Raw genomic sequence first — 22,125 nt, forward strand, 5'->3', positions numbered from 1 at the left:
TGTCCCTGCATAAGCCCCAGGTTCCAAACAGCCAGCTAATGCACTGAGGACAGGTCCTGGTTCCACTACCTGGATGCCTCCCAAACAGATCAAGTTAATCAACTGTCTCACTTATCCAGAGGACCTGATCCAGTTGAGGGCTCCTCAGCCATTGGTTCATAGTTCATGTGTTTCCATTCGTTTGGCTATTTGTCCCTGTGCTTTATCCAACCTTGGTCTCAACAATTCTTGCTCATATAAACCCTCCTCTTTCTCGCTAATTGGACTCCCAGAGCTCCACCTGGGGCCTGGCCGTGGATCTCTGCATCCGGTTCCCTCAGTCATTGGATGAGGTTTCTAGCACAACAATTAGGGTGTTTGGCCATCCTATCACCAGAGTAGGTCAGTTCGGGCTGTCTCTCGACCATTGTCAGTAGTCTATTGTAGAGGTATCTTTGTGGATTTCTGGGGACCTCTCTAGCACTTTGCTTCTTTCTATTCCCATGGGGTCTTCATTTATCATGGTCTCTTATTCCTTGTTCTCCCTATCTGTTCTTGATCCAGCCAGGATCTCCCGCTCCCCTAAGCTCTCTTTCCCTCGAACCTTGCCCTTCATTACCCCCACTCACGTCCAGTTTGCTCATGTAGATCTCATCCATTTCTCTGCCATTGGGCAATCCCTGTGTCTTTCTTAGGGTCCTGTTTTCTAGGTAGCCTCCCTGGTGATGTGAGTAGCAGTTTAGTCATCTTTGTTTTACATCTAGTATCCTCCTATGAGTGAGTACATACCATGTTTCTCTTTCTGATTCTGGGTTACCACACTCAGGATAATTTTTTCTAGTTCCATCCATTTGCCTGCAAACTCATGATGTCATTGTTTTTCTCTGCTGAGTAGTATTCCATTGTGTCTATGTGCCACAATTTATTTATTCATTCTTCAGTTGAAGGGCGTATAGGTTGTTTCCAGGTTCTGGCTATTACAAACAATGCTGATATGAACATAGATGAGCAAGTGCCATTGTGGTATGATTGAGCATTTCTTGGGTATATGCCCAAGAGTGGTATAGCTGGATCTTGGGGGAGATTGATTCCCAATTTTCTAAGAAAGTGCCATATTGATTTCCAAAGTGGTTGTACAAGCTAGCATTCCCACCAGCAGTGGAGGAGAGTTAGAATCACTCTCATAGTCACACCCAGGGTATGTTTCCATGAATAGACTAAATCCAGGCAAGTAAATAATAATATTATCCATGACAGCATGGTAGCATAACCATATTCAAAACTAATATCACATTGTGAAATAGGAAGCAAGAAAGCTAGAGAGACCTGTGCTGGTGTTATGTAACTGCCCACTATTTGTTTCTTCTTATTTTTCTTTTTTACAGGGTCTCACTGTAGCCCAAGCTGGCCTTGAACTCATGATTCTCTTGCCCAACCCTCCTCAATGTTGGAGTCATGTACATGGGTTATCATATCTGCCTTTATGAGACAGCCTTCTCTTACAGGAGGTAATTAACCTTCTAAGACAGCATTGATTCCGTCTAAGAACAGTGTAATAGTGACCTAATTACCTCACAATTGACCCCACCCATTTAAAGGTTCTGACATGTCAGTATCACTATACCAAGGCCAACTCTTTACCACACAGACTCTTGAACAAATACATTCAAAACATTAATATGGGAGCACATAATGTTAACTAGGAAATAAGGAAGTGTTCTTTGTCTTCTTATCCATCTGCTCTTTCATAAACCTTTTGATCTGTAGACTTTGTCTCTGTGGTCCTTTAGCTTTGAATTTGACATTTATATCATTTTATTCATTTGTATGTTCTTCCCTTTTGCCTCGCCTTTCCTTGCATATCATTATAATTTACAAAGAAGTCTACTTTTCATTATTACCGTCTCACTTTCTTTTTGAATGAGTCAAATTTTCCAATTTTTTTTCTTTCAGATTGGGGAACTTCAGCTAAAATAAAATGGTCCATTGTTATGGAAGATATTTTTGGGGAAGAAACATCTAATGGAGTGACATTGGTAAGATTTTCCTAGGATATATTTTTGTCTTTCTGGAGAAACCAAGGCAGCCACTAGTCAGCTCACTCAAGAACTAGTCAAGTGACCTACTCTAGAGGAAACAGGAGTTCCATAGTGCTAAGTTACAGTTGTAACTTAGTACCTGAGTTCTAGTGAGCTGATTCCACTGTACTCACTGTGGATACCAAGCTCAAAAAGTGCATAGTTTCTTTGTATAAAATGTCACTTTTCATTGACTGCATAAAACCTGTACATATTTTGCTATATGCTCTACATTATTGTTACATTGCCTATGATACCCAATACATTGTGGTATGTAAAACATGTAAATAACTTTATTATTATGTGTTCAGTATTAATATAGTTATTTTTTTCTTTAAATAGTTTAGGACTAGGATTGCTGAAATCTTGATATTCAACCCATCAGTATTAAAATGAGACTCACTGTATTGTCAGTTTAGACAGGATCCCAATCTAGCCCCAGACTTTCTCTTTTAGAGTTCAGATAAGTAAATATTTCTATAATATGTGATAGAGCTTAATTTTATTTTAAACAATGAACAAAGATTGCATATACAAAAAGCATTATAATATAGTACACATGGAGCCTAATGGCACAGCAGCCACATTTTCTGCTTTTATTTATTTTAACAAGACAAGATCTTGTTGTATAATCCAGACTAGCCTGGTATTCAAAATTCTTCTGCTTTAGCCTTCTGAATTGGGATTGTGAGTGAGTGCCACCATCACCTCAAGCTGCTTTTTAATCTTTGATAAAGCTCAAATGAAATAAGAACAATGACATCATTGGTCATTCTCTTTGTTTGGGTACAATTGCTGTGATAAAACACGATGACCAAAAGCAAGAGCAGTTTGTAGAGGAAAGGGTTTGAGTTACACTTTCACATCCATAGTCCATCACTGAAGGAAGTCAAGAGAGGAACTCAAACAGGAAACCTGGAGGCGGGAACTGATGGCAGAAGCCATGGAGGGGTGCTGCTTACTGGCTTGCTCCCCAAGGCTTGCTCAGCCTGCTTTTTTAAAGAACCCAGGAGCACCAGCCCAGGGATGGCACTACCCACTACAGGCTGGGCTCTCCTCCATTGATCACTAATTAAGAAAATGTGCTACATTCTTGCCTATAGCCCCATATTAATGAAGTATTTTCTTAACTGATATTCTCTCCTCTCTGATGGTGTTAGCTTGTGTCAAGTTGACATAGAACTATTCAACACAGTCATAGTAATGTATTTCTATTGGTGCTACTTTATTCAAAGATAATATTTAAAGAGGCTGGGTCTATAGACTAATGCTAAAGCCCAAGCTGTGTATTTACCAGGTAGGCCTTTGTTTCAACTATCAGCACCAAAAACATAAAATGAAATAAGGGCTGTTATAAATGCTAAAGTCAGCTCTCATCTCTTAACCAACAGGAAAAATCTCATCTTTTGGAGAAATCTTCTGAATTCACCCATTTGTTTGAAATCTTCAGTATTAGCCCTCACCTTACTCAGCCAGTAGGAAGGTCCACAAGCAAGAGGCCCTGTCACCGCCACAGCTGTGGGGCTGCTTTCAAGAACAGGGCTAACCTGACTCAGCACATGAGCTTGTGTGGTGGGAGAAAAATGCATGAGTGTCACCAGTGCCGGAAAGCCTTCACCACCAGTGCCTCTCTTACGAGGCATCGGAGGATTCACACTGGGGAGAAGCCTTATGAGTGCAGCAACTGCGGCAAGGCCTTCAATGACCCCTCAGCTCTAAGGAGCCATGCACGAACTCACCTGCGAGAGAAGCCCTTTGACTGCAGTCAGTGTGGTAACGCCTTCCGGACCCTCTCTGCTCTGAAGATACACATGCGCGTGCACACCGGTGAAAGACCCTACAAATGTGATGAGTGTGGCAAAGCCTATGGCAGGAGCTGCCACCTCATCGCCCACAAGCGGACACACACTGGAGAGAGGCCCTATGAGTGTCAGGACTGTGGAAAAGCCTTCCAGCACCCCTCCCACCTGAAGGAGCATGTCCGGAACCACACTGGGGAAAAGCCTTATGAGTGTACACAGTGTGGCAAAGCCTTCCGATGGAAGTCCAACTTCAATTTGCATAAGAAGAACCACATGGTGGAGAAAACCTATGAGTGCAAAGAATGTGGGAAGTCCTTCAGCGACCTCCTATCAAGGAGGAAACACATGAGGATTCATATTGTAAAGAAACCTATTGAGTGTCACCAGTGTGGGAAAACCTTCCGAAACCAGTCTGTCCTGAAGACACATATGAACTCTCATACTGGGGAGAAACCTTATGGCTGTGATCTCTGTGGGAAAGCCTTCAGTGCAAGTTCCAACCTCACTGCACACAAAAAGATACACACTCAAGAGAGACGCTATGAATGCACTTCCTGTGGGAAGGTCTTTGGTGATTACCTGTCACAAAGGAGGCACATGAGCATCCATCTTGTCAAGAAGCGTGTGGATTGTTGGCAATGTGGAAAAGCCTTCAGGAACCAATCCACCCTGAAGACACACATGAGAAGCCACACAGGTGAGAAGCCATACGAGTGTGACCATTGTGGAAAAGCCTTCAGCATAGGTTCCAACCTTAATGTACACCGGAGGATCCATACCGGGGAAAAGCCCTATGAATGCCTTGTTTGTGGGAAAGCCTTCAGTGACCATTCATCACTTAGGAGTCATGTGAAAACCCACCAGGGAGAAAAGCTCTTTGCCACATCTATGTGGAAACGGCTTCAATGAGTGCTCAGATGCAAAGGAAGCCTGGCAAGTTTAAGAAGTCATAAATCCTTGATGAACTCTCCACATGCAGAACACAAGGGATCATATGGAAATTAGGAAAAATCCAGTTTGTGTAAAGATTGAGAAGACTTGAGTTGGTATTCAGCACTTGGGGTCTCAGTGAGAAAACAGGGAATAGGAAAAATTTTGCATTGAGTATCAAGAAACTCAGCATACTTTATGCTCGCAAACACACAAGAACTTAAAGAATCTTCAGCTTGGGCATTTGGTGTTAAAGTCAGCAACATTTTGTAGGCACAATAGAATGGTTATTATCAATAACAGTGACTAAGGGAAGCTTTCCTCACCTCACATTTGTTCCTCAGGGCAGAAATCAGAGTAAAGAGAAAAATCACAGAAGTAAGAAATATGGAAAAGTCCATAAAAAGAGGTGAGCAAACTGGCCAGCTGTTTATTGTTGTTGGCTCATAAGCCAAGATGCTTGTTCTTTTTAAAGAGAAAAGGCATCTGGCAGAAATGCTGTGTGGCACTCAAATTCTGACATACATGCTGTTTGTGAAAATCTTTTCAGGCAGCATTGGTTCTCAACCTGGGGAAGTTTTGCTCTTTAGGGCATTTGTCAATGTCTGGAAAGATCTGATTTTGAGAAAGGGGAGGGAGGTGCTACAGGCATATAGAAAGATGACATCAGAGCTACCAAAATAGCCTACGATACACAGAAGTCATCCATGTCAAAGAATTATGTGTACTACTATAATAGTGCTGAGTTTGAGAATAATACTATTCATTCCTTGGTTATTATGATCCCTATGAACACTCACAATAGGAGAAAAAATTTTTTACAGCTTTTTAAAAGAAAAAAATGCAATTTGCAGTTCTTTCCAGAAATGTGTGAGAACTTACACTATTGCTAACTCTCTGTGAAAATGCTTGAGCCACAATCGCCTTGTGTATGAATATAGGGTTGTATTTACAAGTCTTTCATAATGACAACAGAGTCCAGCTCTTTAGTTTTCTTGATCTTTTTATTTTTAAGGTTATCGTCCTCTGAATAACTCTGAGCCCCATCACAAACAATATGTATATAGCTTTGTTCCTATCCTAATTTCCTTGTGGGAAACTTAACCCAACCAATGGCATATTTAGAATTGTGTGGTGCTATGCATTGGGTAATGTAAGTATTTTTAGTATGTATCAGATTTGTTGTGGTCAAAGCATGAAGCTTCCTAATGTAGATCCTTTGGTTGCTTGTGGCTTTCTTCCCAAAACAATAACAGAGATCTCTAGTTGCTTCCCCAGTATGCATTTTAAACTCCTACAGCAAAAGAATTATGGTTTTATATGATTAGTAAATGGTGCTACATTAAGAAATCTTTTGCAGTTTTTCATGTACTAGTATTGTCTACATTCCATGACCCTGGCCAAATGACTGATAAACAGAAGTCTTTGTGTGGCTTTCTGAGAAAAAGCTCTTGAAAAAAAAAAAGTCTGATTTTTTTAATTCATTGTGTGACCCTGAAGATGAAAACCCAGTCTAAAGAGGACACTCTAGAGAACTCACAGTGATTCTAGTCTATACTGTGACTTGTGACTTGTGAAAGAATTTACGTTGGTGCTCAATGGATTACATCTAGAATTTCTATTACCTGAGAAAACAATAAAATTGATTACAAGTTTATAATGGGATGGTTATTTGTTTCTGTTTGCTTTATTGGTTGGAAGTGAGTTTCCTATCCTGTTGGATGCTGTCCAGGAACCATATCCCTTTCCTGGAAAGTTGATCACTGCTACTTTTACGTAAAGTTTTAGTGAATATTCTTGGGATTATTAGGTACAGACTTTTAAGTACTTTAAGTCAAGTATTCATGTGACTTTTCAAGTTGTTCATGTGCTGTGCTATTGATAGCTGTGTATAGATGTACTTCAGGTTACTACAAGAGTACATCCCCATAACCCTATCATACAGTCAAACATTAATTGTGGTAGTACTTCTTAGGACTGAGACATTTAGTTTGATCCAAGTACCTCCCTACCTCTCATTATCTCTTACTTCACCTGGCATCTGGTAACCCTATTTAAGAAACTTAATAGAGCCAGGCAGTGGTGGTGCACACCTTTAATCCCAGCACTCGGGTGGCAGAGCCAGGCAGATCTTTGTTGAGTTCGAGGCCAGCCTGGTCTGCAAAATGAGATCCAGGACAGGCACCAAAACAACACAGAGAAAACCTGTCTCAATGGCTAGCCACACTAGTGGAAGCCCATTAACTGTAGACTAGTGGCTGTGGAGCCCCCATGGGACTGGACTAGGTCCTCTGGATATGGAAGATGGTTGTTTGGCTTGAACTGTTTGGGGGGTACCAGGCAGGGGGATCGGGATCCATCCCTGGTGCATGGGCAGGCTTTTGGGAATCCAGTGCCTGTGGTGTGATGCCTTGTGCAGCCTTGGTGCATGGGAAGGGGCTTGGACCTGCCTAGGCTCTATGTGCCAGGCTCTGCTGACTTCCCATGGGAGACCTTCATTTGGGGGATGTGGGGTGGCTTGGGAGGGAGGGGGGGAGGAGAGGAGGGAGGCAGTGGGATCTATGGGTGGTATGTTGAGTGAGTAGAAAATTTCTTAATAAAAAAAAATGGAGGAGAAAAAAAAAAAAAAACCCTGTCTCAGAAAAAAAAAAAAAAAAAAAAAAGATACCTGTCAATAGCTAGGTAGGTCTGTTCTAACACCAGATGTCCACTGTGATGGGAGTGTTCACACTGTTCTGTAAAATCTGTTACTTAACTCTGACCTTGCTACAAGGAAGAGCAGCATCAATGATCTGAACACATCCCAAGGCTTAGTATGTTTTCAGGATAGATGATCACAGGAACAGGGACTGGACTTTGAATTTGGTCATGTGTTTGTTAGTTGATTTTCTTCTATTCTTTGGTTGTTTGGAGGTACTCAGTACCTTCTCAGCAGCCTTGTGCATGTGCTCTATCATTGCACTAGACAGTGAGGCCTATCAACACTCAAGTGTCTACCTTGTGCTTCATTCACATGTACCTTTTTGAGGGTGCTTGGCTTATCACTTGGTTTTCACACCCTTGTCCACACCATATAGTAGGTGTCAGTGTTGTTCTTCACCAGAGTTAACACAGAGGAGATGCACTCTTTATACATTTATCCTAACATGGTATGAGATTTGGCTATATGAAAAGATCTGTATGGTATACTGCCTTTCTCTTTTATAGGAATCCTTGGGGAATGTCAGGTGTGTATTGTGAGCCTGGATATGAATATATTGAACTATAGACTCCCAATCATTTTTCTGCTGTTTTCCATGTTTTTTTTTTTTGGATGGGGGAGGTGTTTAAAGTCTTGAGACTTCAGTATGTAGCTGAGGATGACTGAACAAATCCTCTGCTTTTATCCAATTCTGGAATTATACCTGTGCACCACTATACCTGGTATTTATATGTGTTTGTAGCAGAAAACCTAAGCATTTTTAATTTGATATCAATACTTTGTTTGTTTTTTACTCAGAGACTATATTATAACAAATAATGTATTTGCCTGTATCACTTTATTTTATGTCACTGAGAGAACAATTACTTTTCACATGATAATCATGTGAACCTAGCTAATTTTCCTCAACATACATCATCTACATGTGACAGATATATGGGAAGAGTAACATCTGTTCTGTACAGATACTGACCCATTTTGTATGGCGAACATGGATATCCATAGATTCTTATATTTACAAGGTTTGGGGGAACCAGTCTCCTACAGATAACTGTGGTGGTCATAGGCATTCCCAGGTCCTTCCTAGGCAGTAATATGAAAGTCATGTACATATGAATCTACATTAAGCTTTTGGATTCACAATACAAGCTGATGTATATAGCTATGTAATGATAAGTTCTCTGAGGAAAGGCAATGTAAAGGTTTACATAGAGAGGTCTAATATGTTAAATCTCTGCTATGGATAGTAATTATTGGCTGCCTGGACTTTTCAAGAAACAATCTTATACAAAAATCCTTAGGAGATAACTACATTTCAGCTTTCTAATCCTTTAGAATAAAGCAAGTAGGAAGAGGGTTTGTCATGCCTGCTGAATAATTGCATAAGTATTTATTTCGATATGACAGCAATTCCAATTGTCTTTGTAGTACTGCATTTGCTTTATTCTAGTGTTGTAGGAATTAAAAAAGGGTTACATAACGATGTCAAAACTTGACTTTCCTTGCTGTTTTTAAAGGCACCTGGATCTGTATTTGATTTACCTTTTTCCAGTACTAGAGATGGAATCCAGGGCTGTGGGCATACAGTACTTATACTGTACTCTCAAGTGATACCCTCGCTCACTTAACCCATAAGTGTTTTCACTGCTATTTGCTTTGGTCTCACAGATCTAATTTTTGCCCCCTTCTGACCTCCCTCTCCCCAAAAATCATTCACTTTAAGCAATGTGGGGTCTTTTTAGTTGCACATTGCAAACTGTCTTGATTTCAGAATGATGGTCAATTTTGAAATGAATTCAGTTAGTGAAAATCTAAAATATTTAAATTACTTTCATAGACAAATTCTAACCTTGGACTTTTATAACAATCTCACTAACATGATCTTTTTTTTTTTTTTCACTAGACCCATGGGGGAAAATGGCAAACTTGAGCTCTTTTTGTGAGTTATCTGGTCTCTATCCCAGATTGCTGCAAGGTAGTCATTCACCTCCTACAGAGGGAGAGATGGAGAAACAGTCAACTAGCTGGAAATGAAAGAGAGCAGCGAGTGCTCACCGTTGATATTCACATCTCCAGCTAGTGGAGCCTTTGAGCTAGTGTGTGCTGGTGTTTCCACAGCTCCGAGTCTTGTCTTTTGTTAGGAGTCTGTTATGCCCTCTTCTCCACTCATCAGTACCACAGTTCTCAGGTACATGAAGCTGGGTAGACAGTTGCATCTCACTGAATTAAAGTGCTGGATTTTTAGTGGGCCTCGGTCAAAAGTTTACCCAAGCTCATTAGTGAAAGAATAGCAGTCACTTACAGGTTCTTGCCTAATGTTAGAGGAAGAAGATGTACCCAGAGGCTTGGCCTAAGGGAAGAAAACACTTTCTCAGCTTTGAGAAGAACTAAGCCATTTGTTTAATTAGGAGGCTTGGGAGTGCAGTGCTACTTCTCCCTCGTGGCCAATTCCTCCCTTCCTCACATCAGCTAGGGCAGACAGAGCTAATGAGTTCTCATGGGCACTTAAGTGGCCCAAGGCTCTTGCATCTCATTGCCCTTCCCTGCCAGTTCTCAAAACAAAGTACCTTACTTACATGTTCCCTCTGAGGGGAGCTTCTAATTGAAGGCTCATCTAGTCACGGTGTGTATTTTTTATTCCTGAGACTTCTCCAGCATGGCCCATCTGTCTTGTGTAACATTATTCAAACTTCTGATCAAGTTGAACTTTTTCTCTCTTGGGACTTCAGTATGAACATACATTGAATATCAATTAAATTCTTGGCACTTAGCTTTGGGCAAAGAAAGGTCAATAAAGCATTGCCTTATCCTTAACTGAGTGAAAGGCTAGGAACAAAGATATAAAGTAGTTAACTATAGGAAGTTAAGGATACCTAAAGAGGGGGTGTTGGGCTTTGGGCTGTCAGACACATGGAGAAGTGAGGCAAACGTTGTGTGTTGAAGGCTTATTGAAAGTAAAGAGAAACAGCTGGTGAATACATGAATAAAGCACTTGCCTAGAGGGCATGAGGCCCTGGGTTGAGTCACCAGCACTGGTGGGGGAAGCCAACCAGTAATAGAATTGAGGAAGTATATCAACCCTGAATGCAGAGATATAGGAAGGCTTTAAAGAAATCGCATTATTGGAGTAAGTAGGGAGTGAGGGACTTTATAGTAAATCCGGAGGGAGGTGGACAGCTTGCACACTGTATCAGTGTGCTAATGCAGCCTCGGGTTGTTTAGTGTTTTGGTGGAGGGCTACAGAAGATCACGTGCTACACTGCTCTTCAGAGTCTGCACTGTCCTTTTGTTCACACCACATTAGAGCCTTCCACTCACATTACTGACCCCACATGGAACCTGCTCAGTTTATTAGAAGAGGTGTGGATACAGAGAATTTTTTTTTCTTGTAACAAGATCTCTTGTAAGCCGGGCAGTGGTGGCGCACGCCTTTAATCCCAGCACTCGGGAGGCAGAGCCAGGAGGATCTCTGTGAGTTCGAGGCCAGCCTGGGCTGCCAAGTGAGTCCCAGGAAAGGCGCAAAGCTATGCAGAGAAACCCTGTCTCGAAAAACAAAAAAAAAAAAAAACAAAAAAAAAAAAAAAAAAAAAAAAAAAAAAAGATCTCTTGTAACCCTGGCTGACGTCAAACTGTAGCCGGGGAGGAGAGGATATTCTTGAACTTCTGATCCTTCTGCTTCTACCTCCTAAGAGCTAGGTTTACCAGCCCGTGTCACTATGCCCAATCACACAATGCTGGAGATCTAGCCCAGTTTCAAGCATGAAGGAAGCTCTCTATCCCCAGCCCTGTGGTAGCTATTCTTTTTGCAGTGTACCACAAACCATTTTGTTTACATTATGAAAACCCAAGTGAGAGTGAATAGTTTTACTGAGATGTCTTTGGCATATAAGAAATTGCATATATTTAAAGTGTATAATTTGTTAAGTTTTAAGGTCTCTATGCCCATAAAACCATCACTATCGTCAGGATAGTCTCAAAAACATTTTGTGATTTGCCTATTATCCCTCCCCATTGTTCCCTAGCCAACCAATCATTTGCTTGAGTATAAGCAGATCATGCTTCTTTGTGGCTTTTGTTATGAAATACCTCAAACCATGTTTTTCTTTGAGGAATCAAAGGCAAATTTCAGCGTACTAGTTTTCTTTTCTAATTTTTAATTTCCCCCAGTAGATTCACATGATGCTCTGGTATAGCTCACAGGTAAGATGAACAGATCTGCACAGACACTTAATTAGAGTCCAGAATTTGGAGACTGCCACATAGATCATCCTAGAAATGGGAAGGAAACAGTTTACAGTGGAAGGAAACTTGGCTTATGATTCTAAGCAGGTAGATAGAATTGTCTAGGAGACCAGGGCCCCTTTTTTTATAAGACAAAATTTTTGGTAAAGCCACTGAGATCCCATATATATATGACTTCCAGTTTTGTATTTTTATGGGATTCCTAAGTGTATAATGAGTGGATCTCTGAATCTGTATCTGTTTCTTGGACAGGGTTTCTCTGTGTAGCTTTGCGCCTTTCCTGGGACTCACTTGGTAGCCCAGGCTGGCCTCAAACTCACAGAGATCCGCCTGCCTCTGCCTCCCGAGTGCTGGGATTAAAGGCGTGTGCCACCACTGCCCAGCCTATCATGGTCTCTTATTTCTTGTTCTCCCTCTCTGTTCTTGATCCAGCTAGGATCTCCCACTCCCCTAAGCTCTCTTTCCCTCGAACCTTGCCCTTCATTACCCCCACTCACGTCCAGGTTGTTCATGTAGATCTCATCCATTTCTCTGTCATTGGGTGATTCCTGTGTCTTTCTTGGGGTCCTGTTTTCTAGGTAGCCTCCCTGGAATTGTGAGTAGCAGTCTAGTCATCCTTGTTCCACATCTAGCATCTTCCTATGAGTGAGTACATACCATATTTGTCTTTCTGAGTCTGGGTTACCTCACTCAGGATGATTTTTTCTAGATCCATCCATTTGCCTGCAAACCTCATGATGTCATTGTTTTTCTCTGCTGAGTAGTATTCCATTGTGTATATGTGCCACAATTTATTTATTCATTCTTCAGTTGAAGGGCATCTAGGTTGTTTCCAGGTTCTGGCTATTACAAACAATGCTGATATGAACATAGATGAGGAAGTGCCCTTGAGGTATGATTGAGTATTCCTTGGGTATATGCCCAAGAGTGGTATAGCTGGATCTTGGGGGAGATTGATTCCCAGTTTTCTAAGAAAGCACCATATTGATTTCCAAAGTGGTTGTACAAGCTTGCATTCCCACCAGCAGTGGAGGAGAGTTCCCCTAGCTCCACATCCTCTCCAGCATAAGCTGTCTTCAATGTTTTTGATCTTAGCCATTCTGACAGGTGTAAGGTGATATCTCAGAGTCCTTTTGATTTGCATTTCCCTGATGATTAGGGATGTTGAGCAATTCCTTAAATGTCTTTCAGCCATTTGAGTTTCCTCTGTTGAGAATTCTCTGTTTAGTTCTATAGCCCATTTCTTAATTGAACTGTTGGGCATTTTGATGTCTAATTTCTTGAGTTCCTTATATATTCTGGATATCAGTCCTCTGTCAGATGTGGGGTTGGTGAAGACCTTTTCCCATTCTGTAGGCTGGCTTTGTTGACCGTATCCTTTGCTCTACAGAAGCTTCTCAGTTTTTTTTTTTTTTCTGGTTTTTTGAGACAGGGTTTCTCTGTGTAGCTTTGCGCCTTTTCCTGGAACTCACTTGGTAGCCCAGGCTGGCCTCAAACTCACAGAGATCCTCCTGGCTCTACCTCCTGATTTTGCTGGGATTAAAGGTGTGCACCACCACCGCCTGGCAAAAGCTTCTCAGTTTTAAGAGGTCCCATTGATTGTTTCTCTCAGTGTCTGTGCTACTGGTGTTATATTTAGGAAGTGATCTCCTATTCTAATGCATTCAAGACTACTTCCTACTTTCTCTTCTAGCAGGTTCAGAGTAACTGGATTTATGTTGAGGTCTTTGATCCACTTGGACTTAAGTTTTGTGCATGGTGACAGATATGGATCTATTTGCAGCCTTCTACACGTTGATATCCAGTTGTGCCAGCACCGTTTGTTGAAGATGTTTTCTTTTTTTCCATTGTACAGTTTTGGCTTCTTTGTCAAAAATTATATGTTCATAAGTGCGCAGACTAATGTCAGGGTCTGCAATTTGATTCCATTGGTCCACATGTTGGTTTTTATGCCAGTACCAAGCTGTTTTTATTACTGTAGTTCTATAATAGACCTTGAGGTCAGGGATCGTGATGCCTCCAGAGGTTGTTTTATTGGACAGGATTCTTTTGGCTATCCTGAGTTTTTTGTTTTTCCATATGAAGTTGAGTATTACTCTTTCCAGGTCTGTGAAGAATTGTGTTGGTATTTTGATGGGGATTGCATTGAATCTGTAGATTGCTTTTGGTAAGATTGCCTCTTTTACTATGTTAATCTTGCCTATCCATGAGCATGGGAGATCTTTCCATTTTCTGACATTTTCTTCAATTTCTTTTTTCAGGGACTTAAAGTTCTTGTCATATAGGTCCTTTTACATTTTATCCAGAACCAGTCAAATGCTACTGTTAAAGAAATTTTCCTTTCTTAATCTCTTAAATTCTTGGAGTGATTTTTCTCTGGAAAGGCATATTAATTCTGTAACACTTCGGCATTGCTTCTAAATCTCAGCCCTTCTCTAGGCAAGGATTCCTGACTAGCGGCCAATAGCTTAGTGTACCCTGCTTTAGGTCTCTGTTGTTGACACGTCCCTTACTACTTGTCCTTTTTTCTGACTTCTGATTGATAGATCAGTAGTTCTTACCAAAGGGGATTTTGCTCTGAGGGTGCTCTAGAGACATTTTGGGTGAATGGCCATGACTTAATGGGAGAACCCCTGTTATTGTCATAAAAATATACTGTGTTAAATAGCTAAATACAGAAAACTCAGGGAAGGCTGTACCACAGGTTGGAAAAGTGATCTGACCTCAAATACCTATAGAGTCCTGTTTCATAAACATTATAGTAGAGTAATAATTTCTAGAACAGGAAGTAAAAATCAAGGTGAACAATCCATGCTCATGAGAGTAAACATTATTTTGCTCCCACCTCCACCCCTAATTTTAGACCAGGTTACCAATGCCAAGAGATCTGTGTATGAAATGTAAGATTTTATTGCACTAAGAGCCGGTCAGTTTATGTCTTACTCTCAGGTGCTTCTTGGGTATCATAGCAGGGCACAGCTTTTAGGAGTGGAGGGTCTGCCATTAGACTTGCCTCTTACTGACATGAGATAGAAGGATAAATAAACACTGTGTTCACAAAAATGCCTACCATTTACCAAGCATCTATGTATTAGACACATAATACTGATTCTTTAATCAATCCAATAATTATTGCTGAGAGACAGGAATTTCTTTAATAAATGGTAAAGTTACAAGTAAAACATTTAAATTTGACCAAGTCTGTACCACTTCTCACCAAGTGGGTAGGTGGTTCAGCAGTCCTCAAGCCAGCTCAGGGTAGGTTTCAGCTTTGGGGTCTGTCTTAGGGTTTCTATTCTTGTGAAGAGACACTATGACCACAGCAACTCTTATAAAAGAAAACATTTTAATGAGTTGGCAGCTTACAGTTCAGAGGTTCAGTTCATCATCATCATGGTAGGGAGCATGGTGTTGTGTTGGCTACATCTTGATCAAAAGTCAACAGGAAGTGGACTGTAACACTGGACAGTATCTTGAGCATATGAGCCCTTAAAGCCCACCCCCACAGTGACACACTTCCTCCAACAAGACCACACCTATTCCTAACAAAGCCACACCTCCTAATAACTCCCTATGAGCTTATGGGACCCATTTGCATTCAAACTACCACAGGGTCTAAGTTCCAGAGTATTTCCCTATGAAGTTAAAGATATATATAAAAGAATGTTTTGTCCTATCAGCTCTTTGGTATAGGAGAATCCTTGAATGGAGCTACTTTTAATTTCTTTTTTTTAAATATTTTATTCATTTGACAATTTGATACATTTGAAAGTTACACCTTGATTAGATCACCTTCAACTCCTCTTATTCCCATAACCAAATCCTTCCCTACGTGTTTCCCTCACATATTCAGATTTTGTTTCATTTTATAACCACTTGCCTTCACTTAGTGCTGCACACATGCCCATGGGTGTGGGGCCATCTAGGCATGTGCAACTTACCAATTCCCAAACAACCAAAGAACGATGAAGACTGACTGCCCCCACTACCACTTTCCATAAACTGCCAATAGCGCTTTACTTTGAAGTAGGGCCTCACAAGTCCCTCCCCAGTCTGTGCTGGAATTTTGACTGGCTTGATCTTATATAGGTAACAATAGCTGTTGTAAATTCATAAGTGCGACTCAACTTTTATTTCGTGTTTCTGAAAAGGAGTGAAATGTGAAGTTTTGAGAAGTGTGTCTAGGCAAGAGCAATATTGAGGAAATTATTTTCTATGTTTTATATACCACTGTGAAGTTCAGGATGACTGTGAATTCCTAAATTTTCTGCCTCTACCTTCTGATTAGTAGGCACTCTGTACTTTAATTTCATATCAATTATAATATGCTGATATATATCTGTATATATAATGTATATCATATATGTGTATTTAAGTATATGTGAATGTATGTGTGTGTGAGAGAGAGACAGAGAGACAGAGAGAGAGACAGAGAGACAGAGATTCTTAGTATAATTATTTTCCAGACAGAGGCCAAAGAAAAACATTGCCCATTAAGTATTGTGTTGGAAACAACAACTTAGAGGAGTTGAGCGATGATGTGTAGGTATATGTCTTTTTATATCTCTCTTTTTACTTGCTGTGTTTTCTACTTGACCCCCTACACACTTATAAGTATATATCCTTGAAATTGTTTGCATAAGAGGTATAGTTACTGGCTACCCACGTTTCACGTTTGTTGTTTCAAGTTTATCTTTGGCCCTGGAATATTTTAGTCTTGTATTTCATGAGTTGTATTTCTTTTCTGTGTCTTAAGAATGCAGGAAAATGTAATGTGTGCAGGAATATACTAATCATCAAAACTCTAGATTCATGTATCCATTTTTATATTATCACACTGAGACCTATCTCCTGTGCTATGAAACAGTCTTCTAAGAACCTGCTTCAGATCCCTATTCCTCAGGCTGTAGATGAAGGGGTTGAGCATGGGAGCAACCACAGTATACATCACTGAGGCTACTGAACCCTCTCTGGAGTTATAGGATGTTTGAGAAGTGAGGTAGACACCAAGGCCTGCACCATAGAACAATGAGACCACTGAAAGATGAGACCCACAAGTAGAAAAGGCTTTATACTTCCCTCTAGCAGATGAAATGCCTACTATGGAGTTGATGATTTTAGAATAAGAGAAAAGAATCCCAGACAGAGGAATAATACCTAGCAAACCAGTTACACAATAGAGCAGGATATCATTGGCATGGGTGTCTGAGCAGGCAAGCTTGAGCATCTGAGCAAGTTCACAGAAATAGTGAGGGATTTCTGTTTTCTTGCAGAAAGACACCCTCAAAAACATTAATGTTTGTAACAATGAATAGGCCAGGCAGATTAGCCAAGACAGTAGCAGTAAAAGAACACAAAGGTAAGGGTTCATGATAATCATGTAGCGCAAGGGGTGACATATGGCCACAAACCGGTCATAGGCCATTACGGTCAGTAACAAACTATCCAGTCCAGAAAAAAACATAAAAAAATACATCTGGGTAACGCAGCCTTCATAGGTGATGGATTTATTCTGTGCCTGGATGTTCACTAACATCTTAGGAACTGTGGTGGAGATGAAACAAATGTCTGTGAAAGATAAGTTAGAGAGGAAGAAATACATTGGAGTCCAGAGGTGGGAGTCAGAGCCAATAGCCAGGATAATAAGCAGATTCCCTATGATGCAAACCAAGTAAATGAACAGGAACAGCCAAAATAGAAGTGGCTGGATATCATTTTCTTTTGAAAGTCCCAAAAGAATGAATTTTGAAGTGGCTGTTAAGTTCTCTGGCTCCATATAATTACAGTCTTTGCCTGGAAAGAAGCAAGCATAGTTACAATGAGAATGCACCATGAATTTCAAAATCATTTATGAAGCATTGTATTTTATCCCAAATGTTTTAATTTGCTTTACCGCCCAAGATTGCTGTTTCCACGACCACTTCCTGCAGTGTCTTGTCCATTGCATCTTTCCTGCCTGATAGCAATTGATTTCCTCTACAAAGTTTCTGGGAAGGAACCCATTTTCTGGACATCTCCCCTCTGCCTTGTAGTAATTGCCTCTTTAAATCCCAGGAAAATGTTGAGATAGGCAGTTATGGGATGTAGAATTTGACAATATTTTATTATCCATATATTTTCCCCAGACTATCCTGTTTCATTTGATCAAAAGAAGGATAGGTTGAAAATATTTTGTAGGAAATCCCACTATTGTTACTTTAGTATTGTGAGTCCTCTCCATCCTTCTAGCTCCATCATAATATTTCTTAATCCCAAAGATCAATTCAAGAACTCCATCATACATTTACATTTTCCAAGCGTGTTTACATTCTTCTTCAATTTCCTTATATTGAAGCAACTGTGTCTTTTCTAGTTCATTTTCATTCCACATTTCCTGTACCACAGACAGTATTGGATAATGAGTCCTACACTTTATGGATTTAATAGGCCACATATCAGAAGTATTTCAGTTGCCTATTATGCAGATGGCTTTAATTTTGATCTTCAGCAATTTGAAGAGAGACACAAAATAAAACAAAAATAAAAACTAAAACAAGAAGAGCAAATCATGCCAGGCATGGTAATACATTTCCCTAATTGCAGTACTGTGGTGAATGAAGCAGAAGGGTCGCAAATTTGAGGCAGCCTTGGCTATGTAGCAAAACTGTATCTCCAACAAGAAGAAAAAATCCCCAAATATATATGTATATAATGTATATTGTGTATATATAATGTATATGTATATATACAATTTATACAATATGTTATAGTAATATATTAGAATAATGTCTTCATTTAAAATGTTTCTTCTTGCAGTTTCTCAAAGTCACAATAAAACTACTATAGTGTATATATTATATTAGTATATAATATATTACCTAAAAGTTATTTAATACATACAGAAGTATATGGAGCTTCTACACAAATGCTGTACCACTTTATAGAAGGGATTTAACAGCCACATATTTAGAGTCATCCAAAGGGAATTTCATTGTGTGCAGATATAGGGGAATGACTATAAAATAAAACCTTTTTCTATAAATGTTTGTTCACTGGAAGATAATTTAGAAAAACACTCCAAGTGGGACTATAGGCAATTCCTTATTCACAAAACCCTTTAGTAAGTTTGGAGATGGTCAGTGGTAGTGGGTACTCAGCATGTATATGACTTTGAGTTTAATCCTTACCTCTATAGAAACAGAAGAACCAACATGAACAACTTTTTAGCCAAAAAGAAAGGCACCATTTATCATTAAGATGTGTCAGTTGAACATAAAGGGAATGGAAGCTTACTATATCTTTATCTCAATTTACTGCTTTTTAAAGGCCTTAATTTGTGTTTAGATACTAATTTCTGGCTCATAATGGAATTTCTTAGCTCCAGTATGAATGTCTTCATTTTTATCCATATGTTACATAAGAGATTTCTTTCTTTAAGTTGAAATGCCTTTTGCAGAGTGCATGGTCTTAGTTTCTACCTCCATGAAGATAATTTATCTTGATTGAGAAAGTCTTTAGATATTTGGTGATATGTATATTTCCAGCTCCACCTTCTTATCTTTTCCTTAACTCACAATTAGTGGACTTACCAATGCATGCCACACCATACAATAAGACCATGGATAGGGAAGAGAAAACTGCACATGCCACGCATTTGTAAAGCAGTACTTGGGAAGCTAAGATGGGAAAATATCAAGTTTAAGGCCAGGCTGAGCTGCATAGACACTGTCTCAAAAAGAAGATACATAGGTCCTTCCTGACTTCCTGGAGCTTTGAGTGACACAAATGTAGTCTTTGACCTGCCTCCAGTAGCTCTGGTCAAGATCCATGTGATCCAGTTTAGCAATAAGATTATTAACTATGTTAGGAATAGTAACTGCTCAAGATAAAGAAACACTGTATCAACTTTATCAAGATGCAAATTAAGACTGTTTTGAGATTCTATCTCTTCCCCCATCAAAATGGCTATCATCAAGAAAACAAATGTTGACAAGGATATGAGAAAAGCAAAACCCTTATTCACTGGTAATGTAATCTGAAGCATTCACTGTGGAAGCCAGTTCAGAAGTTTCTCAAATAACTAAATAGAGAACTGCAATATAGCTCTGCTCTACTACTCATCCATATACCCAAATGTCTCTATATTTTACCACAGAGACCTTGGTACATCAGTGCTCATTGCTGCCATATTCATACTGTCCAGTACATAGAAACAGCCTCAGCATTCTTCAGCTGATAGAAGGATAACAAAAATGTGGTACATTTGTATAATGGAATTTTATTCACCATAAAAATAGATGGAATTTGAAAAATATTGTTAGGTTACCAAATCCCCAAAGGAGATAATGCTTGTTCTCTCTTGTTCTCATCTAGCTCCTTCCCCTCCTCTCTCTGTGTATGCATGTGTGTGCATCTGTATCTGTGTGAGTATATGTGTGTAGCAGCCAGAAAACTAGAAAGGAACCTATGAGAGGAAAAATAAAGACTTCTAAAGGAGAGAGTGGGGAAGTTAATAAAATGCATGTAATATGAAAACAGGAGGAGGAAATGAAATGAAGGAATAGAGAGGTGGGGACTAGAAACAACTAAAATAAGTGAACAAAAACCACACAGAAAAGTTCTTTATACAGCGATTAAGCAAAAATCCACTCAATATTTTACAATTCCAGGATTATCTTAAATAATTTCATAATTTAGTCCTTACCTACCTTACCTACTGTCTTCTCCTGCAGTCCTCAATGATCAGCAAACATTACGTCCTTTCACTTTTGTGTTTACTTTTACAGTGCTGGAGATGGAAGCCAGGACAAGAACTCCTTCACAGAGCTATATCCCTGCACTCCTTCTATACTTATGCTGGGTTCTTCACTGATGCGCTCAATGAACAGGGGGCACCGTTCGGCTTCCACTGTTCCTTGCAGAATGTAGGGCTATGCATGCAACAGTGTCCCCTCTCGGGAACACATTCAAATGAGTTTGTAAAGGACTTCAGAAAGGAAGCTCTGAATCTTAGATGAAACTGAAAGGAGATGAGATCTAGAGATGGAATCAGGGCTGTAGGGCATAGTGAGGCTGGGATAGTCTTGCTCTGTTGTTTATTTGGCTTTAGTGTACATTATCTACCTCAGTATTTCTGACTATCCACAGGAAACTGCATACTTGGAATCTTTGGCGACTTTCTTACCTCCGCTCCATCATCTTCCTTTCAAAGCTCCGGTACCACCATGGAAATTCTGAAAACTGGAGTTCTACTATGATTCCTTTCCCTCAATGTATAACATTATATGCCCAGCAGAGCAGATTCAAAAGAGGCTCTGGGTGAAACTGATACCTGGCAAGGGCTATTATCTAGGGTAGAAGTTATGGAGTTATTACTTGGAGAGTTACTTATCTCATTTCTCATTAAATAAATTACTGTTTTGATTGTGCGTTTCCATAGTTTCCTTCATGGGAGTGAGGGAAGTAATTTATCCTTCTATGTTTCCCCTGTGGGAACAGACTTTGGAGCCTTCATAGAAGATTCACCTTCTCCCATGGCACAGTCCAGTTCATTTAGGCTTTTTCTTCATATAGTAATTTTCTCCTTGTGTGGCCTCTGAAGTACCTAGCTTCCTTTAGAAACTTTGTATCCACACATCTCTAGATCTCTACAATGCTAACCATTAAAAAATCCTTTTGGATCAAACTTTGGTCTGTGTCCAGATCCTAAAGAATTCTCTAAGAAACCCAAAAGAAGGAATGTACAATTTTGTTTATATTATTATGAACATCCACCAGGTATGTCTTAAATATAATAGAGTTCTACAAGGTAAAATCAGAATAAAAGATAGACACTGAATGTTTTATAAACAATAAAAATAAAAGTGTTAGGCTTCTTTGTTGGGACAAAATCACAAAATAAAGGAAGGAAGAAAGAGTATATAAAATTCTTTTAGAAGTTTCAGCTCTTGGCTAAAAGACAGAATTGCTTTTAGGCTATGGTGCAGCCCCACATCATAGTGGAAGATTTATAGGAACAACACTGTTTACTTCATGAACAGAAAACAGAGAAAGGAACCTGGAGATGATTAGCCCACTTTCCACAATCATGTTACACATGCTACAGTTTCTACAAACTGGCAGTACTCTCTTTAATTATTCACATTTCAGTGAATGAACCAATTGATGAGGTCAGAATCTTCACAGTCTGGTGACCTCCACAATGCCCTGCTTCTGACAATTAAATTGGGGCCCAAACCTTAACCACTTAAGCTTTGCAGGATAATTAAGAGCCAAACAACAATACAAGCTATATAGATTTCTCAATTCTACTTCTTAATATAGAATTTTGTGACTCCCATGCTCTTTGTTGATGTTATTTCAGAGATGGACATCTTCATTATCTTTTATAAGCACAGACTGAACTTTCCAATAT

General features: G+C 39.7%; 2 protein-coding genes across 8 annotated transcripts in view; one reads left to right on the forward strand and one right to left on the reverse strand.

The window, feature by feature from the left end:
- Znf317 (zinc finger protein 317) overlaps positions 1-21,388 on the forward strand; it is a 45,155-nt gene extending 23,767 nt beyond the window's left edge. For 3 of the 7 annotated variants that reach the window (XM_042280474.2, XM_076575726.1, XM_076575727.1), the window contains exons 10-11: positions 1,933-2,015; positions 3,449-6,449. In XM_042280474.2, the coding sequence (XP_042136408.1) occupies positions 1,933-2,015; positions 3,449-4,768 (1,403 nt within the window). In that variant the 3' untranslated portion in view covers positions 4,769-6,449. Of the gene's footprint in view, positions 1-1,932; positions 2,016-3,448; positions 6,450-12,310; positions 12,378-20,497 lie in introns of those variants that run through there. The other 4 variants (XR_013052627.1, XR_013052630.1, XR_013052629.1 and 1 more) reach the window with 3 other exon arrangements.
- On the reverse strand, positions 12,455-18,231 carry LOC102925923 (olfactory receptor 7D4-like). The gene has a single exon (XM_076575728.1). The coding sequence runs from the start codon at positions 17,578-17,580 to the stop codon at positions 16,543-16,545; it is 1,038 nt and encodes a 345-aa protein (XP_076431843.1). The 5' UTR covers positions 17,581-18,231; the 3' UTR covers positions 12,455-16,542.
- Positions 21,389-22,125: the final 737 nt, after the last annotated feature.

The sequence above is a fragment of the Peromyscus maniculatus genome, chromosome 7 (genome assembly GCF_049852395.1).
Source record: "Peromyscus maniculatus bairdii isolate BWxNUB_F1_BW_parent chromosome 7, HU_Pman_BW_mat_3.1, whole genome shotgun sequence".
Taxonomy (NCBI): Eukaryota; Metazoa; Chordata; class Mammalia; order Rodentia; family Cricetidae; genus Peromyscus; species Peromyscus maniculatus.

What these genes read in the sequence shown, in the direction of transcription:
- LOC102925923 (XM_076575728.1), bottom strand. Translation starts at nt 17,580, where the DNA reads ATGATTTTGAAATTCATGGTGCATTCTCATTGTAACTATGCTTGCTTC.